This window comes from Rhinatrema bivittatum, chromosome 1, assembly GCF_901001135.1.
Source record: "Rhinatrema bivittatum chromosome 1, aRhiBiv1.1, whole genome shotgun sequence".
Classification (NCBI taxonomy): Eukaryota; Metazoa; Chordata; class Amphibia; order Gymnophiona; family Rhinatrematidae; genus Rhinatrema; species Rhinatrema bivittatum.
The window spans coordinates 295754504-295773822 of NC_042615.1; the positions used below are offsets into that span (position 1 = coordinate 295754504).

At 43.5% G+C, this 19319-nt stretch overlaps 1 protein-coding gene across 1 annotated transcript in view; it reads right to left on the reverse strand.

Annotated features, from left to right (window-relative positions):
- The window catches only part of CFI (complement factor I), a 146260-nt gene that overhangs the window by 51758 nt on the left and 75183 nt on the right, over positions 1–19319 (reverse strand). The window contains exons 7-8 of the mRNA XM_029596663.1: positions 14865–14909; positions 6427–6462 (exon numbers count right to left, since the gene is read on the reverse strand). Of these exons, the coding sequence (XP_029452523.1) occupies positions 6427–6462; positions 14865–14909 (81 nt within the window). The remainder of the gene's footprint in view (positions 1–6426; positions 6463–14864; positions 14910–19319) is intronic.

A 19319-nucleotide genomic window follows, 5' to 3' on the forward strand; every position in this document is an offset into this window, starting at 1 on the left:
CTCCATTAAGTTCAAGGGAGATTTTTCTAAGAGGAGATGGTGGAACAGCAGCCACCTGCTCCCATCTCCACTTTTAATATGGCGCAGGAGAAGAGAAAGGCAGACTTGGTGGAGGGTTGCAGCAGCAGTGATAGTGCACTAGTAGGAGGGCATCGGCCAAAACCAGCACGGCACTCCCTATTCCAATCTAACCCGTGTCTGCAGCAAGATAACCCTCAGGAGAAGCAGGCAGTCAAAGGGCATGAGAGATGCCCCTGGTCTTTTACCTCCTGATCTGCCCTCATGCCTAGCCCCAGCAGCAGCAGCAGCAGCTGGGAGAGGAGATCCTGAAAGACATCAGACGTGTGGGGGAATTTTCAGTTATGGAGAATCGGCATTTTGCAGAATGCATTCGCTATAGAAAGTTCAGCAGCAGAGAAAAGGAACTGGGCCATCTTTCCTACAATGGAATGCGACATCTTTTGCAAATCCAACACCTTTTAGTGTCAGTTTCAGCAGAGGCTGATACCTGTCTGGAGACTCCATCCTTCACTCTAAGCAGCAGGAGCAGGAGCAGGAAAAGTCACAGTAAGGGGAAATTCCACCTCCCAAGTTGGACCCCTGGCTCCTTCCCCCCGTGAAGAGGTAGGCCAGTAGCCCCCCACCCCGTGTCACCAAGACATCATGGAACAAATGGGGTGGTGTTCCGTTATCACTATCCCAGGGCAAGAGGCAGGCAGCAACAAAGTTGTGACATGGACTATCGGGGAAATGATTGCCCAGAATGATCAACTCTTGCAGGTGGTTGAAAACATAGGATTTAAGTGGCTGCTGCATGTCTTAGTCCCCAGTTACAAAGTTCCCTTCAGGACAACATTTAGTAGATGATTTGATCCCTAATGTTAAGGGGAACCGGCTGCGGAGGGCCACGGCCGGCTCCCTTCACTTACCAGTGCAGCCTCCAGCTGAGCTGACCGGACCCGGAAGCCTCGAGGTGGCCGGGAATTGCCGCAGGCGCGCTCTGCCACATGCCCTCCTCTCCAGCTCTCCCACACTGTTGCTGCGACACGACCAGGCCGCAGTCAGACCCTGCGCAGTCCTCCCAGCTAACCCCCGGGCTCCCAGGCGTGTGTGCGCACTACGTGACCCCTTTTCAGGGTCACCCGCGGGAGGGGCCTGGACTCCTCCTCCTAGGCCTCAAACTATTTAAGGCAAGGCCTGCTCCACAAGAAACACTGTTTTCAAAGTCAGCAACTGCAAAGAAAGGCTATGCATTAGTCGAAACATAGAACACGCCAAGAAATCCAAAACCAGATTAAGACTCCACAAGGATGCTGGTAACCACAAGGGAGGACAAAGATGCTTCACTCCTTTCAAGAAATGGACCACATCTGGATGAGCCGATGAGGCTTCACCATTCACCTGATCCCTGAAATAGGAAGAGCCGCTACTTAAACCTTTAAGGAATTAAGGAGTAATCCTTTATGCAGTTCATCCTGCAAAAATTCCAAAATAAACAGAATCTTAGGCAAATGAGGAAGAACACCTTAATCTTCATACCAAGCCGCAAACACTCGCCAAACCTGTACATATGCTAAGGAAGTGTAGAACTTTCTCGCTTGTAGCAAGGTGGCAATCACTGCAGTAGAATATCCACGCTTCAGCAAACAAGCCCTCTCAAAGGCCATACCATAAGACAAAATCGAGTCAGATCTTCGTGAAGAATAGGTCCCTGCGGCAACATATTCCTGTGCCCCGGAAGCCAGAGGGGGGCGTCTAACAGGAGCCTTCACAGATCCACATACCATGGACTCCTGGGCTAAAATGGTGCCACCAAAAGCACCATCCCTCTGTGGCCCTTGACTCTCCAAACCATTCTGTCCAACAGGGGCCACAGAATGAAAGGTCAAGTCCTCTGTAGGGTCAAATATACATGGCTCCCCTGGCACAACCTCTGATGCCAAAGGAGCGCAGTGTCTGCTTCTTATCCAGTGGCAACTGAGGAAGCAGGGATTCTCCCCACTTACTGGCCAGTTTCTCCAACTCACTCCCAAACAAGAGCAAGCATTAAAGGGCAATTTTGTAAGATTAGCCTTTGAGGTCGCATTGGCCAATCAATTTCTCAGCCATAACTGATGCCTGGCCGCTCTTACTAAAGCCATCCCTCTGGCTGAGGTGTGGACCAAATCACAGCATGCATCTGCCAAAAAGGCTGCTGCTGGCTCCATAACTGCCCTGGAATTCACTCCAAATTCATTGACTTTCTGAGAGAGAAGTAAACAAGAGCGAACCACAAGGGAACAACAAGAAGCTATGTGCAAGGTCATTGCCACTGTTTCAAATGCTTGCTTTAGGATGGCCTCAATCCTTCTATCGTGCACATCCTTCAAGGCTGCTCCTCTCTCCACAGGGATAGCCATCCGCTTGGAGATGGTACAGACAAGCGCATCCATTTTCAGAAAACACAAACACTCTCTCACCACAGGATCCAGGGGCTATAGGCCTTCCAAAGCGCAACCCCCTTTGAAATTAGCCTCTGTGGCATCCCACTTAAGATCAACTAATTCTTGAATGGCCTCCATAACAGTGAAAAACAAGTCTTCATGCAAAGAAACCAAAATGAAATTTTTCCTTGGTTCAGACATGGAATCTGCCCCAGGTTCTCCCAGCATCTTTAACATCTGGGAAATCAGAGCCGGCAGCTAATCTCTATGAAAGAACCACAACACAGTCCTATATGGTTCCACTCCTGGAGGAATGTCCCCATCCTCCAGCGTCAGGATCGGCTTCATCATCCGTGCCATCTGGATTCCTATCAGGAGGACCTGCTGCCAATCTGGGAGTACTTCGGTGCTTAACAGTAGTACCGGGCGAGTGAGAGGTCACTGCCTGCAACTCTTGACCTGACAGGATTGGACAGGGCTGAGGACTGCGCCTGAAGAAACAATTGTAGTCCTTGAAAAAATTCTACCCAAGAAAGGGCAGAAGGATCCATGCCAAAACCAGAAGGCACCTGTGCTGTGCCCACTGAACTACCTTCCCCCGCTGAAGAACCAGTTAAGGGAGTTCCAAGGTCAGGCGCCCCTCCGGACATGTCTTTACCCAAGCCGTCATCAGGCTGGGAAGATCCTGGCTAAGAAAAAATCAGAGGAAGATAATTCTCCCTGAGCCTCTAAGCAGCACTGATACAAGTTAGAGGGCACACCAGACTGAGATACCTGAATATGACAGGTAGCACAGAGGGAAAGGCCACAGGCGCCATCAGTCTGTCTGCATCCAGCTGAATTCACGCTGTAAAATATGAGTCCAAAATTTAGGTGCACAAAATGTAGGCATCCCAAGACTAGGTGTCACAAAACTAGGCACACTTCCACCCTTCCCAACTTAAGCGCGCAACCAATGCGGCCCAAATTGTGCACACAGGCATGTAGGTGTCTGACTAAGCTTCCAAAAACTAGGGGCACAACTTGGACGCATAGCCAGATGCACTTGCATGCACCAACAGTCCTAAGAAGGCAGCCTAATACGCAGGGAAAAGCATGCAAAGTCGCCACGCGGTCTACCACATGATGCACAGAGAAAAGCCTAACAGCAGGGTCTAACCCACCCAGGCTGCTCAACCTGACAGGCTGCCCGAGTCCCTTAACCTCCCTCGGGAGCAGGAACGAATGTAGGAATGGCACACCAAGCATGGAGACTGAAGGAAGGGGGAAGCCTTACAAACAATCCTTCTACTCTCTCTGTCTTTTTTTTTTTTAAACCTTACTTGAGCTCAGCCTTTCCTGGCTGAGTACAGAGATGGTCTCCGGCTGTGGGGGGAGAGAGCATATACCATCACCACCATGCTCGGTTTCCTGCACCCACTGCCTTTCAGCTGTTTTAACAGCTAAGTCCACGGCAGCTGAGAAAACCGGCTACCGGACCAAGGCACTCATCTGAGGGACCACGGCTTAGGAATTCTCAACCGAGGGAGGGGACATTTGGTATCGGCACAGAAGAGCAGGTGAATTAAATCTCCTTTTATTTTCTCCTAAAATTTGAAGCAATCTCCAGTAGGAAGATGCACATCCACTATCTGCTGGAGATGGAGAATACTGGCAGGCTGATGTCACTGCAGGAGTATATATGCTCCGTCTCTCTTTGCTGGTAGAGGTGCATAACCCACTGGTTCTGAATTCATCTGTCTGGGCGCTAGGAAAGGCTTTATTTAACATGCTCCTGAAAGCAAAGTAGCATTGAATGCTTCAGATGTTATCTGGTAAACTGTTCCATAGGGTTGGGCCGGTGACATAAGGTGCACTCCCTAGATACCTATTATGACCAATCTTACTTTTTAGACCTCTGGCATTTTCATTCAGACAACAAATTCACAATCTGCTTTATTATTAGCAGTTCATACAGAAATTGGAATCATTTGTATTTGTCTGCTCTGTATTTAAATGAACCCGAGCTATCTCGGTCCTTACCATAATCTCTCAACTGCGATACTCTAACTTCCCCATTTTGACGGTATTCTTAGACGATATCTCTCTGTAAGCCTTGCACTTCTGACTATTAGCTTTCCCCCATAATCTAGTTTAATAGGTGCTTTCTCTCCTTTATGAATGTTAGCATCAGAAGCCTGGTTCCACTGTGGTTAAGTGGAGCCCAGACTCCCTCCAACCCAAAATGTTCCTCAGTTCCTAACAAATCTAAGTTTTCTTCCCTTCACCATTGCCTCATCCACAAACAGAATCTGGAGCTCAGCCTGTCTCTAGCATCCTGTGTGCGAAACTGGGAACATTTCTGAAAAAAGTAACTCTGGGGGTTCTGGATTTCAAGCACCTAAAAGTCTAAATTTGGCTTCCACAGTCTCCCTCCTGCACCTTCCTATCATTGATACTCACATGTAACATGACAGCAGGCTCCACTCCAACGCTCCCTAAATTTCTAGCTAGGAGATGCATGAAGTGCACCATCTTCCCTCAAGGAAGGCAAATTACCAGATGATCCTCATGCCCACCAGGCACTTCACTATGTTTATTTATTTATTTATTTAAAAACTTTTCTATACCGTCGCTAAGTTATATACCATCGCAACGGTTTACAAATAGGCACATAGACTAAGGTTAGTAAATCTAGGATACCGTACATTCTAACAGGTGCCAATAAAGTTCGGTTACAATTTCATAAGTAAAATCATTATTTGAGTAATGTTGGTCAAGTCCAGGTATATTATTGAGTTACTATCTCTTTGAGATATTACTTCTTAAATGTAGGATTGAGTAAATTCATTCTCATCTGCATTCCTCTGTACTTTCATTCTCTACCCTCCACACTCTTTAGTTAAGGCTTTTTTAAAGAGTCATGTTTTTAAATTTTTCTTAAAAGTTTTGAGATTATTCTGAGTTCGGGGGGCATCGTGTTCCATAGTATGGGCCCAGCCAATGATAAAGCCCTTTCTCTCACTTGGGTTAATTTTGCTGACTTTACTGAAGGGATTGTTAATAGAGCTTTGTTTGCTGAGCGGAGGTTTCTTTGTGGAATGTGTACTCGTAAGGCTGTGTTTAGCCAGTCTGCTTCTTTATCATATATTAGTTTGTGTATGGTATATAAGGCCTTGTATTTTATCCTGTATTCGATGGGTAACCAATGTAAGTCTGCTAGAGTTTCGGTTATATGGTCCCTCCTCTTTTTTCCCGTCAGTATTCTGGCTGCTGTATTTTGTATCGATGTGCTTGGGAGTCCTAGTAAGAGTGCATTGCAGTAGTCAGTGCTGGAAAAGATAAGTGTTTGCAATACTGTTCTGAAGTGGGCTGGTGTGAGTAATGGTTTCAATCTTCTGAGGACCATAAGTTTTGCGTAGCCTTCTCTTACTTTTATAGATATGTGTTGCTTCAGGTTGATTTCTGGGTCCATTATTACTCCCAGATTCCTTACTTTTTCGGCTAGCTCAATTTTCTGGTTATTTCTTAGGGTTACCGGTGTTTGAATGATTTCAGTATGTTTTCTTTCAAGGTGAAGGAATTCAGTTTTGTCAATGTTGATAACCAGTTCCATTTGGTTTAGTACATTCCTAATGACTGAGTTGCCCATAGTAATGGCAGTCTTAACCCTTCTCACCTACTCACCCATCCCTGGAGACACATCCTTGGTGTAAGAGGATAAATCATTACTTGGAAGGGCAGGACTGCATCTGAGTTGGGTGGTGGGGGTGGAAGAGGAGAGTGAGAGGATTGCTGAGGGTGGCCAGTAAAGAATTGCACACCTCATGTATTATTGCCACCCCTGAAACAAATTATTGTGGGTGTAGGAGTAAATGGCACGTGCATCTGACCCTGTCAAGAAAGTCCTAGAGACATTTTCAAATCACTGATAGTTTATATTAAAAATGAAAAAAGCAGAGCAAAACATTTTATGCATTTTAAGAATTTAAATTAAACAAAATATGGAGTTCAGCATTCTTACCATTATCCATACTCTTCTGTATGACTTTGTTTTGTTCTGTAATAAAACATTAATAAATAATAGAATATACAAAAGGATTAACACTGATAGCAAAGCATTAGCATCCTGTTTTCTTGCACTCTACACCACGGGAAGAACAGCATGCACTTGAAGTTTCAAGCATTTTGCCTGAGATCCTAGCATTTTTTAGTGCCTGAAATTTCATTATTGTAGGTGAATCGCCAGATCTCCAGCAAAATTCTTGAAAACTTCCTAGCAGAGTTCTGTGAGTTCTTGGAAATGCATGAGACAAAAGCTGGCTGTGCAATAAAGAGGCAGTGTTGAGAAACTGTGAAAAGTGTGGATAAATTAAAATAAAAAATTGAGGAATATTTCAGCCCCTTTACAATTTTTAAAAAAAATAATCTAGCCTTTTTTCTCCCCATTTTCCTAAATGCAGTTAAGGAAGAAGGAGGTGTTGGGCTGCTGAGAGATACCACCAAATTTAGGGCAGATTCAGGGGTAATTTTAAAACTGCTCTTGTCTGCAAGCTAATTTTCATAAGAAAACACCTCACAGGGTTTCCCTTTGAAAATTCGAGCCATTAGGGGAGGCATTTTGAATCAGGTGCAAAATGCACGTGTGAAACTAAGCTTGGGGGATATCAAAATGAAAAACCCTCATGTACTTTCCTGCACTGAGAGATGAGGATGAATTTTCAAACAAGCTTTTCCCATATAAAAAGTTTTGAAAATTACTTTCTTAAGGAATAGAGGGAAAAGTTCCAAAACATCTCCATAAAAGGAAGAGAAATTGCACAAGAAATATATTTTTTTCCACAGTGCCAAATTTAAGGTGCATGAAAATAAAAAGAACAAATTACACAACTGTGAAAAACATTTGCACTGTAAATATTAAAATGAAGCAGTACCATATTTTTGTGATGAAAATACTAAATGGTACCAGTTCTATGGGATTTCTGTGATATAATTGCAGATTTTGTAATAACTTTTACTTAGGATATGGTACATAAACTTTTAGAGCAAAATATATTCTGTTCAGAATGATTGCCTCTTTGCAGGCTTTCCCATGTCTGAAGGATGGAAGTCATTAGTAAATTCAAAATCTGGGAAAGAAAATCCCATACAACCCAAATTCACAATACAAAGGAAAAAAATAAATTTTCATTATAAAAAAGATAATTTCTTCCTTTAAATTCTGAAATTTCTTTCACTTTAGAGAATACATTAGTATTTCCATCTCTGCTAAGCTCCTCACTTTTTATACAACCTCAACAAAATTAATATAAGAACCTGACAGGTACTTACTTTTTACATATAAAAACAAGTAAAAATATTGCTAAAATAGATGAGTACTGATTCATGCTTTCTTATCTTGAGATATCTTCATAGATTCTCTCAAAAATGTAGTTCCTTACATAACTATTGGGGGAGGGGGGTGGAAAACATGATGCAACCCAACCTACACAAAAGTTGTAAACAGCATAAGGCATAAATTTGGTACAATGCATTGGGTTTTCATCGGTGCTTTATCTAGATCAGGGTGAGCAGGGCAACTGCCCCAAGTGCAGAACTCCAGAGTAGTTTAGGGTTACACATCTTGTCAAAACTTTGTTTTCACGGGTGGCCATGCCCACTTCTAGTTAAAGCCCCGCCAATCAGCGTTCATGTCTGGGATAAGCCCCATCCCTTTCTCTGACTTAGCCATGCCCCTTTGACATATGGCCTAGCTCCACCCAAGCCATACCCCTTTTTTGCCCCTGGAGGCAGCCATTTTGGCTGCCTGGGGGCAGCCTTCTTGGATAATAGCATGGCTAAAGGGGAGGTAATCATCTTGGATGAGATCACCGGAAATGACATCACGGTCTAACGGGGGCAGCTTGTGATCCTACACTTGTGCTCTGCCAAATAAAAACATCTTAACTGCATTCATTTCTGCTCCTGCCTGTGATTAATGGTGAGGATGTGAGGGATTGATGCAGGAATGGCTGTAGGATTTTTAGATATAAAACAAAGTATGCAGGGAGGACACCAGAATTTGAATATTCTGTGCAGTGTTACAGAGCTGTGGGGGTGCAGGCTAAAGTATTGTGTCACTGTTAATGAAAATATTCTTTTTTTGCATGGTGAATAGTAATGGGAAGCTCCTAATTGTGCCCTGCGGTCACACGTTAAACCTGTGAATTTAAAAACATTTGTGGTGGCTCACCTTTAAGTATTCTGTTAAGAAATATATTATTCAAATTATTATTATCATTATTACCCCACAAAAACTGAATTTAGCCCTGCATTTTTCCATTTCCCCCCTACTGCTCCTGAAAGGCATGTCTAGGCATGCCCCTCTGTATGGGGAAGAGAATCACTGCTGTGTTGTCATTCACCAAACACAGCACCTTCCTTCTTAGCCATGTCGTCATTTCCGGTGATGTCATCCAAGATGGCTGCCACTGTTAGCCATGATGTCTTTCCGGTGATGTCATCCAAGATGGGGAACCCTTTTAGCCATGCTGTTATCCATGATGGCAGCCCTCAGACAAGCAAAATGGCTACTCCCATGGGCAAAAAGGGGCATGGCTTAGGTGGAGCTAGGCTGAATGTCAACAAAGGGGTGGGGATAAGGCAGGAAAAGGGGCAGGACTTAACCAGAAGTAAATACTGATTGGCTGGGAGGTGGGGCATGTGGGTGGAGCTTTAGCTGGAAGTGAATGCTGATTGGCTGAGGGCAGAAAAAGGAGCAGGGCTAAAACTATAAGTAGGCATGGCCACCTGTCAAAACAAAGTTTTGACAAGATATGTACCCTATATACTGCTCTCCAAGTCCCCTCCTTGCTGTTGACACTTTCCTTTCTTTTGTTGTTCTTAAATCAGGAGAGCTTCTTGAGACCAGTTCTAGGTTTGGTTGTAGTAGTCAGTAAGGGGCCTGAGTTAGTGTGCACTCACAGATCCCACCTCTCCCTCATGCATAGGTCTCCTTTCCAGTCAGGAAGCCTGTGCATGAGAAGACAGGGTCTGTCAGCACTGTTCCCTGGAAGCGTGTATGAGCACAGCCACACAGCATACCTCCTGCAACCATGCGTGCCGCAAACCCTTCTGCCCAAGCCAGACTCCTGCATTACCAGTCGCCAGAACCTGGCAGGAGAAACAGTCAGCATATGTCCCACCATTGTCAACATTGTATTGTGGCATGTTGGCACCATTAACATTTTCAAAACTCACGGGCTAGCACATCCTGGCTGCTGATCTTGCAATGCACTTATGATTCAGAGCAGTCAGGAGTGGTGGGGGTTTTATCGGGCTGGGAGGTGGGACAGGTATGGGAAGGGGTGTATGTGTGTGTGTGTGTGTGGGGGGGGGGGGGGGCGGGAACGGGGAAAGCCAGCTGGTCTCCCTGAGGGCTAGGCGTGCGGAAGGTGCACATGTTATAAAATCTACCCCATATTTTTGCTTTCATGTTCACATATACACGTGTAAAAAAAAAGAGTGATCTGGTGGCATATATGGGTCGGGCCAATAGTTACATATGTAAGTTGCTATTTTAAAAGACGTGTGTAATTTTTCCAATTTACTTGTGTATTTTTACACCTACTAATTATCTGGCATAAGTGATAATAAACGTGCTTAATGTTAGTACTGACTGGGGGGGGGGGTCTGGGTGAACTGTAGGGGAGTTCAGGTTGAAAGGTCTCGATAATCTGGAGAAGAACTAGGCAAATTAAGAGACTAATTGGTAAAACTTGTAATTTTATTAATGTGCACGTTATAAAATACACCAACTCACACAGGTAAGTCCTATTTTATTTTGATGAGTGACGCACATATTTTTAAAATAGGTGGGTAACGTATGCGCATTCAAAGCATTGATATATGTAGTTTCAATGCACTGTATGTATTTGCACATAAGCCTACATATGTGCATATGTTATGGGATAAACATAAACATAGGGGTAGATTTTCAAAGGGTTACACGCGTAACCCCCAAAAACCTACCCCTGCATGCGCCGAGCCTATTTTGCATAGGTTCGGCGGCGTGCGCAAGTCCCGGGACGCACGTATGTCCCGGGGCTTCGAAAAATGGGCAGTATGGGGCGGGGCTGTGATCCAGGGCGTGTCCGGGGGCAGTCAGGAGGCATGGCCGAGTGCTCCGATACAACGGCCTGCCGAAACAAGGTGGGGGGGATTTAGGTAGGGCTGGGGGAGAGGCCTTGGAGGGAACGGGGAAAGCCATCTGGCCTCCCCTAGGGCTAGGCACTCGCAAGGTGCACCCCGTTGTGTGCACCGACCCCGGATTTTATAACATGAGCGCGACAGCACACGCATGTTATAAAATCGGGTGTACATTTGTGTGCACCGGGTAGCACGCACAAATGTATCCCGCACGCGCAAAATTTAAAATCAGCCCCATATTTTATAATAAGTGCGTATATGATACACGCATGTTATAAAACACTATGGTAATACTATCCATGGCCACATACACGTGTATATGCTGCTGTGCGCAGTTCTTTGGAAGTTATCCTCCTAGTGTGCAGAAAAATGAAACAGCATAAAACAAAATATGAAAGAAATTTTAAAAAAATCGATCAAAATATGTTTGACTGCACACCCCTAAAGTCCCTGAAGGAACATTACCTATCAGTGTGTGCTGGCTCACCCACCATCTCTGGGCCCAGAATTAGATCCGAAAGTTTCTCCCTCTTCAAGAACTACATGATGAGGTGATGCAGCAGCGGCAGAATTTGAAAAGAGCATGAAGAACCACTGGTGGGGCTATTGAAGGGGGGAATGATGAGGGAGGAAAGAAAGCATGAAAGACTGAGGGTAGGGCGCAAGCAAGTGGAGCCCTGGATGTAAAAATACTAGTTATATCCCTGGTTTTCACTCATTCAAACAATAGCATCACCTCGATGGGCCTGATTCACTAAGGGGTAGAATTTAAAAGGAGCACGCTTGGCTCGCACACATGTACGCCTGATTTTATAACATGCGTAAAATCGTGGGTCGGCGTACGCAAGGGGGTACACAATTGTGCACCTTGCGCGCACCGAGCTGCGTTGCCTTCCCCCGTTCTCTTCCCCCTAGCCTGACCTTCCCACCCCTTCCCCTAACCTTCCCCCCCCCCTAACCCTACTCTAACCCCCCTCTTGACTTTTATCTTACCTTTTGTGCCTGCCTCTGGGCAGGAGCAAGTTGCGCGCACCGGCAGCCTGCCGGCACATGATCCTCCAACACAGCGGTAATGGCCGCTGTGTCAGAGGCCTCTGGCCCCGCCCATGCCCTGCCCCCAGACCGCCCCTTTTTGCAAGCCCCGGGACTCACATGTGTCCCGGGGCTTTACGCGCGTCGCAGGGCCTTTTTAAAATAGGACTGGTGCGCGTAGGGTTTTTAAAATCCGGCCCTAAGGCTTTTCTATGGTTCTGTGCCTCAGGTAGGACTGGGGAGGAGGAAATTAGTGACTCAGGACCTAAAAGACAGTTTGCTACTTTTTTAAAGTTCTGGATGTAATGATTCAATTTTATACTCAATTTTCAGAATGATGATAGGATACAAAAAAAATCACCTGAATAGACAGAAAGACAGGAAAATATTTTGGAAATAAGCACGAGTGTTTACCTTATAAATAATGAAGTCCATATTCAGAAGTATTTAGCTGGCTAACTAAGAAGTCACTCCAACTAAGTGAGCATTGTGAATTGCTGGAAATTTGATTGTATGTGAACTTGGAGATTTGACCCCCTAAAGCAGATTGTTTTTTGAAACATGAATTCATGTCGGGGTGTGTGACCTCTACGTCGTGGCAAGATAAGTACTATTTAAGCTGGAGTTGCTCACGTTGTTGGGATTACTAAGATTGATCGAGTGATTGCTATTGCTCACTGGACTGGACAGTTTACTAAGTTTTTTTATAAAAAGTTATATACAAATGAACAATAAAGTAAACTGGACTTTAAACTAAGAGCAACTTTGAGATGTTATAAGTGTCGGTCCTACAAACATATAAATTATAAAAATATAAAAAATAATTGTTTTGAAACAAATGACCAGTTGACCATATACCGTATCAGTTGGAGTATTTTCTCAATAGGTCTCTGGATTTCTGATATTTGGGTTTTTTTGTATTTAACTAAGAAGTCAGCCAACTAAATGAATATTTGGGCATTTGCCCAACTAAATTCTAGGCAGCAAATAAGTTAGCCAGCTAGAATTGAGTCGGCTAAGTTGGGGTATTGTAGGGGCAAAACCAAGAGGAGTTGAGTTAGCTGACTTACAGGGTCATTTATCAAAATGCGCTATGATGTTATTGTAGGTGGTAGGACCCTAATACCCATGATAACACTATAATGCATGCGTTATTTAGTGCAATGTGTGGTGCGAATGCAAATTTTTGAATTTATTCAAATGGGCAGGATTGGGGAGGGGTTTGGGCGGGATCAATGAAAATGAGGGGCATTATTGCAGCATGCGACAGTGTAATGCACACTATTGCATGTTTTTAATGCTGGAAATAACTACACCTTTTTTCCTGGGAGAGGGGAGAGGGAGAGTGGAGTGTAGAGAGAGAGAGCGCCTCTGGGATGGCACACATAGTAGTCAACTATTTATACCACTATAGGAAGGCCAGCTGGTAACTCAAGCCAGTGCTCCTACCATGTGACAGGGGCCGGCCAATGGCATGGATACCCTGTCACATGGTAAGGGCAAAGGGCCATCGGCGCCATCTTTATAAGTGGCAGCCGATGGCCTGAGAACGGGAGATCGCTCCTGGGACCACCACTAGACCACGAGGTAATTTTAAAATGTTTTAGGGGGCTCGGGAGGGTGGGGGAAGCTAAGGGGTCATTTTTAAAGGGTCGGGTGGGTTTTTTTTTATCGGGCCATCGGTGCCATTTTTGAGTGGCAGCCAAAATGGCGCCGATGGACCGAGAGCGGGAGATCGGTCCCCACGCCCCCACTGGACCACCAGGTACTCGTAAAACGTTTTGGGGGGGTTTGGGAGGGTGGGGGAAGGTAAGGGATTAGTTTTATAGGGTCGGGGTGGGTTTAGGGGTTGTTTTGGTGTGCCAGTTTTCCCCGCCCTCCCCCGATTTACGATTTTTCATGATAAATCGGGGGAATTTGTATTGTATCGCGACTCTTAACGATTTTTGACGATTTAAAAAATATCTGATGATTTTTTAAATCATCAAAAAACGATTCACATCCCTAGTAGTTACTAGCTGGCCCTCCTATAGTAATATAAATAGTTGACTACTATGAAAGTCTTATAAAGAGTCTCTCTCTCTCTCTCTCTCTCTCAATTATCGCATTTTCATATATCTAGCTATAAGTTAACTGGCTATTCCAAAATTCAGAGTCAGCCATATAACTTAGGGGGTCATTTTCTAATGGTATCTCACGCAAAAAGGGACTTATCGCGTGCGATAGCTTACTAGGGGCGGAGTCTGCACCGGAAGAGGAGGAGTCGGGGCGGCCTCCGCAACGACTTCACTGGCGGCAATAAGGTAGGCCAAGTTATCGCCGCTGACAACGTGCCCAATAGCACCACCTTTCACTGTGGCACTACTGGGTGCGAAATCTGGCAGCGATAACACCGAGGTGGTGCGATTGCTGCCGGCTTTCGCAGGCCCGCACCTTGCTTTGCCACCCCGCCCCCGTTACAGAGGGATTCAATATGCCTTGCGGCATTAGAAAATCCAGCCCTTAGCCAGCTAAGGGGGTTATTTTCCAAGCAGCGATAGGCCATTATCGCGTGCCTTAGGGCCTTATCGCACGCGATAAAGCCCTAATGCACGCGATAAGGGCCTTATCGCGGTGATAAGATTTAAATTAGGGGGAGGGGAAGATCGAGGCAGAGTTAGGGAGGAAAATATGTTAATAGGCGGCAGCACCACTGCTGGCAATAATGTTTTGAACATTATCACAGGCAATAGTGTGGGGAATAGCACCACCTTTTACGGTGGTGCTATGCCTGCCATAGCCTGCAGCCGGCCGCACCACAGCAGGCGAAACCATACCGCCGTGGTGCGGCCGGCTGCAGGCTATCGCCCGACCGCCCCCTGCTAAACCCCCCCACCCCCCTTTACCACCGCATCCATCATTCTGCATGGAATAATGAATCCTGGCCTAAGTCTGGTTTGCCCGTAGACCTATCCTATAGTTAGTCAATTAAGATTAGCTGACTAACTTTAAGATAGCCAGTAATATTAAATAGTGCGGCTGCACTATTGAATATGCCTCTAAAGTTAGCCGGATAAGTTTATCGGCTAAAGGGCCTGATTCATCAAGGCATTTTCCCATAGACGCAGAATGGGAAAAAATGCCATAGTGAATCAAGCCCTATCTTTGCTATCTGGACTATGTCTAAATATGGACCTCAATAATAATAAACCCTGTCACCATTTTACTGAGAAAATATTGAACAAATTATTTTTTAAAAATTACCTTCTGTGCCTTCACTCTTACTCAGTGAATCTTCTCTCCTAACATCTGTGAAGAAATAGATTTAAAAATAATTTATTACAGTGACAATGTCTGAGTTAATTATGAACGCTTGTTTTGTATGGGAAAATATAAACTGGCAGTACTCTTTTGCCATCAAAGCAAGGGATTTATGAATGATTTATTCTAGTGTTTTTCTTATTATCTTTAGAAAGAATTTTCACTGAATAAATCTAGAGCAATTTTTACACCAGAACAAAACTTTCATATTTACCTCCATTAAGATGGTAACTTTGATACTGGTGCGTGGGCACACATGTGCACATATGTGTACGTTTGCCGATTCGCACCAAAGGATGCTGCCATTTTATAACATACACACGTCTGTGGACCCATAGTATAAAAATAGGCTGTACGTGCATACATGTGCACACAATTTTATAAGAACTCATGCAAATGCTGCCTCTACCATGTATGTGGGGGGATTTTAGTAGATGTGCACTGATGCAATTACCAGTTTCTCCAGTTTGTTCCCAGTTAGCCCAGTTAAAGGATATGACTTCCTATCCCCCCTAGTTAATTAGCTTCCCTTTTACCCTGTTAGCTCCAACCCTTAAAACCCCACTGACAAGCCTAGTTTTTTTTTTGTTTTAGGACTTACATGCCATCCATAGCATGCGCTTGTGCATTTATTTACACACTGATTTTATTTATAAATCCTGGAATGCACATGCTATCAAAGGTGGCTGACTGGTAAGTTATATGTCACAGAATACAGAATACACTTATTTACAAGTATTGAAGCTTATTTATAAGTCTGAGAATAAGCAATAAAAGCATACAAAATTAGAGTTTGCATTAAAGAATATATACACAAAAATTCTTCTCCTCACAGTTCCCCAATGTGAGTCTGATATATCTTTGAAAGAATGGGAACATAGCGCACTGGGAAACCAGCATCAGCTCATCAGGCACTTCATTAAGCAATGGTAATATCCAAAAGCTATTCTTCTGAGCTGTTCTTTCTCTGATTCCAAACAGCTTGTCTCATGTTGCTCTTTTTAAGTTAATTCTTCTGACCTTTGCTCTAGTTTCTTCTCTGGGTTACTCCCATGTGTTCTTGAGGTCCCAACTGTCTGTTCTTATCATATCAGCAAGCAGTTAGGTGTGCCTAAGTGGCTACTGTCCTGTTTTCCTCTGATATCTCCACTGTTAGCCTCCTGAGTAACTGTTCTTTAAAATATCTGATCTTATGACTTGTTTTTGTTGTATGAAAGCTAAGAAAAATGTCATATTTATTCTCAGAACTTATAGACTTATGTCAAATAATTATACAAATAATATCAGTGATTCTCTGCTTCATTACTTTCTATCGCAGTACAATATTCTTCACGCAAGCTAACTAATTGTTAAATTAATTTCCCACACATGTCCTGCCCAGACTATGCCCATACCCCACCCCTTTTTCAGGAAAACCTTTTTGTGCACATATCGGGAGATACATGTGCACATGAACGCCTTTTAAAATCCACATAGTACGCACCGGTCTGACTTCTGCACATATCTCCCAGCTTTGGTGTGCGCTAGGCTTTTAAAATTCACCCATATCCTTTTTATCAAGCTAGTCAATGAAAAAGATAATTTAGGAGTCATGTGTGCTCCCATTCTAGTTTTTTAAATTTTTTTTTTTTACATGCTAACAAGAGAGAGATACAACTCATCAAAAGAAAACAGAAAACAAAATAAAATTAGATAGCTCACAGGGGCTGATTTTCAAAGGGATCTATCCATCTGAGGAATTAGCCGGCTACATTCTGCAGGATGAAAATTCCTTCCACTGAGTGGCTAAATTTAGGTTTGATCAGCTAAGTTACCTGCTCAGCACTGAAAATCAGCAAAAGGTGGCTAGTTTCCTCCATGGTACCTATCCCTGCTTAAATAGTGGGCAGTTAGCTTAGTCAGTCCAATTGAGGTTTAACCACTTAGCAGGGGAGGTGGATATTTTCTTGCAAGGAAGTTTTAGCAAGTGCCCACATTATATAGATGTGCAAATGTAAAAGAAACTATTTATCTCAAAAAGAAAACAAATCAGTCCAGCAAGCAATCCTGAGGGAGCAAGGAGGCAAACGAGTGCATTTTAGTTACAGAAGAAACAAAAGATAATCAAAAAGGCGTCCTAGAGGAGAGCTCTGGAAGGAGTGAATCAGAGCTCCCCACAGGGTAGCAACCTTGCCCAGAGGTTTAGAAAAGGAGGGAGAAGGGTTTAGAAATCAAAACGAAGAGGAGCAATGGAAGAATATGCTAGTACAAAGAATGAAGGAGGACAATCCTGCACAGAGCTGGTGTGGCAGTACACAAGCCGAGAGAAGAGAAAGAAAGTTGTGCTTCGAAGATACCAAAGCAAGAGAGTAAACTAAGAACAGAGGAAAGAAGAATACCAGAAAAAGGGAAAGGGTCTGGTATTAATGATGACAGAAAATCGCAGTAGCAATGTTCTGCTGGAGATAAATCATGGATGCTGAAAATTCCTGTTGAGTTTGAGCCTTGACACAGCCAGATGGCAAAATGTTAGCTGATGTCTGCTCTATTTCTGTATAAGACATTCATCAAGTTACCTATCCGGTCCAAATATCCGCTAGTAAAGTCAACATGGGAGACAGATGTTTTTGCATGTGAAGGAGATGGTTGTGTGCAACATCAAAATCCAGATAAATGTATTTTTTCAAACACTAAATTATTGAGGCATAAACTCTTAACTTTTTTGGAGGATATACCGAGATATCTACACAAGTATGATACTTAATTTTTTATTATTTATTTATTTATTTATTTATTTATTTACTGTGTTTTGTATACCGTCATTTGGTTTTGCCATCAGAACGGTTTACAGTAATTAAAAAAGAGTTAGTTAAACATCCTCACAAAAGATTTCTATCACAATGGTTGACAGTTTTGGTGATTGTGTGTGATAGTTATTACAGCATACTCAGAGAAAAGAAAAATCAGGGAGGGGATACAGGTTGAGGTAGATAGGAGGGTCTCTAGCTGGGAATTGTTATACATGTAGCTAGTCATTCTATGTTCAAAATGCAGTTACGATTAGTTTAGGAATCCACTTGATTTTGTGAAGTAAATTTAATGCTTCGAATGGAGGAAGATATTTTGTTATTCATGCGTTGACTTGGTGATTCTTTATGTTGCGCTGTGTAGTTGTTTGGCTGTGCAGTTGCTCGTGTGAGTTTGAGTAGGCTTTTTTTGTTTAAACAGGTTTTTAGTTCTTTTTTTAAGGTTTTTATATTGTGTTGAGTTGTTATTTCAATTGGGAGTGCATTCCAAAGTGAGGGGCTGCTGATGGATTTGGCTCTCTCGCAAGTTGATTTGAGATGTGTTGTTTTGGCATGAAGGATTTTGAGGAGGCCTTTGTCCACTGAGTGAAGGTTCCGTTTGGGAGCATGGAGTTCTATGGTTTTGCTTAGCCAGTTGATTTGCTGACCCGTGATTATTTTATGCAGCAATGTAAGTACTTTGTATTCAATTCGGTATTTTATTGGGAGCCGTTGGTGTGATATGCTCATGTTTTTTTGTTCCCGTTAATATTCTGGCGGCTGTGTTCTGTAGGATTTGGAGTGGATGGATGGTTGCACTTGGTAAGCCAAGTAGTAGGGCATTGCAGTAGTCGAGGTTGGCAAAGATGAGTAGTTGCAGGACTGTTCTGAAATCATCCTGTGACAGGAAGGGTTTAAGATGCCTGAGTGTAAGTAGTTTATGGTATCCTTCCTTTATCTTGTTAGCTATGCGGATCTTGAATGATAAGTCGTTGTCTATGTTGATTCCTAGGTTTCGAGCATGTGTGACAGGCGAGATTGAAGATTTTGGGTTTTCCATTTTGAGTGGCTGTATGGGTGAGTTGATGTCTTTTCTGTCTAGGATGATTACTTATGTTTTGTCTAGGTTTATTATGAGTTTTAGCTCAGTTAGAAGCTGTTTGATTTCTGAGAGGTAAGTAGCTATTTTACTGTATGTTTCTTCTAGCGTATTCTGTATAGGGATGAATTTAAATGTCGTCAGAGTATAGGAAATGGGTCAGACCAAGGTGTTCTAATGTGTGGCAGATTGAGAGGAGGTAGATGTTGAAGAGTGTTGCTGATAGGGCAGATCCTTGGGGAACTCCAGTGTTGAGGTTTACTTTGATAGGGTGTTGTTGAACATTACTTGGAAATTTCTCTGTGATAGGCAGGATGAAAACCATTGTAAGGTTTCCCCCATGGTTCCTATTTTGGATAGTCTGTCGAGGAGTACTGTATGGTTGACTGTGTCGAATGCGGCTGATAGATCCAGGAGTATTAATAGATAATTTTGTCCTTTGTCGAATCCTCTGAGTACGATGTCATTTAGTGAAAGGAGTAGAGTTTCAGTGCTTACGTTTTTCCTGAAACAAATTGTGAGGGGTGAAGTATG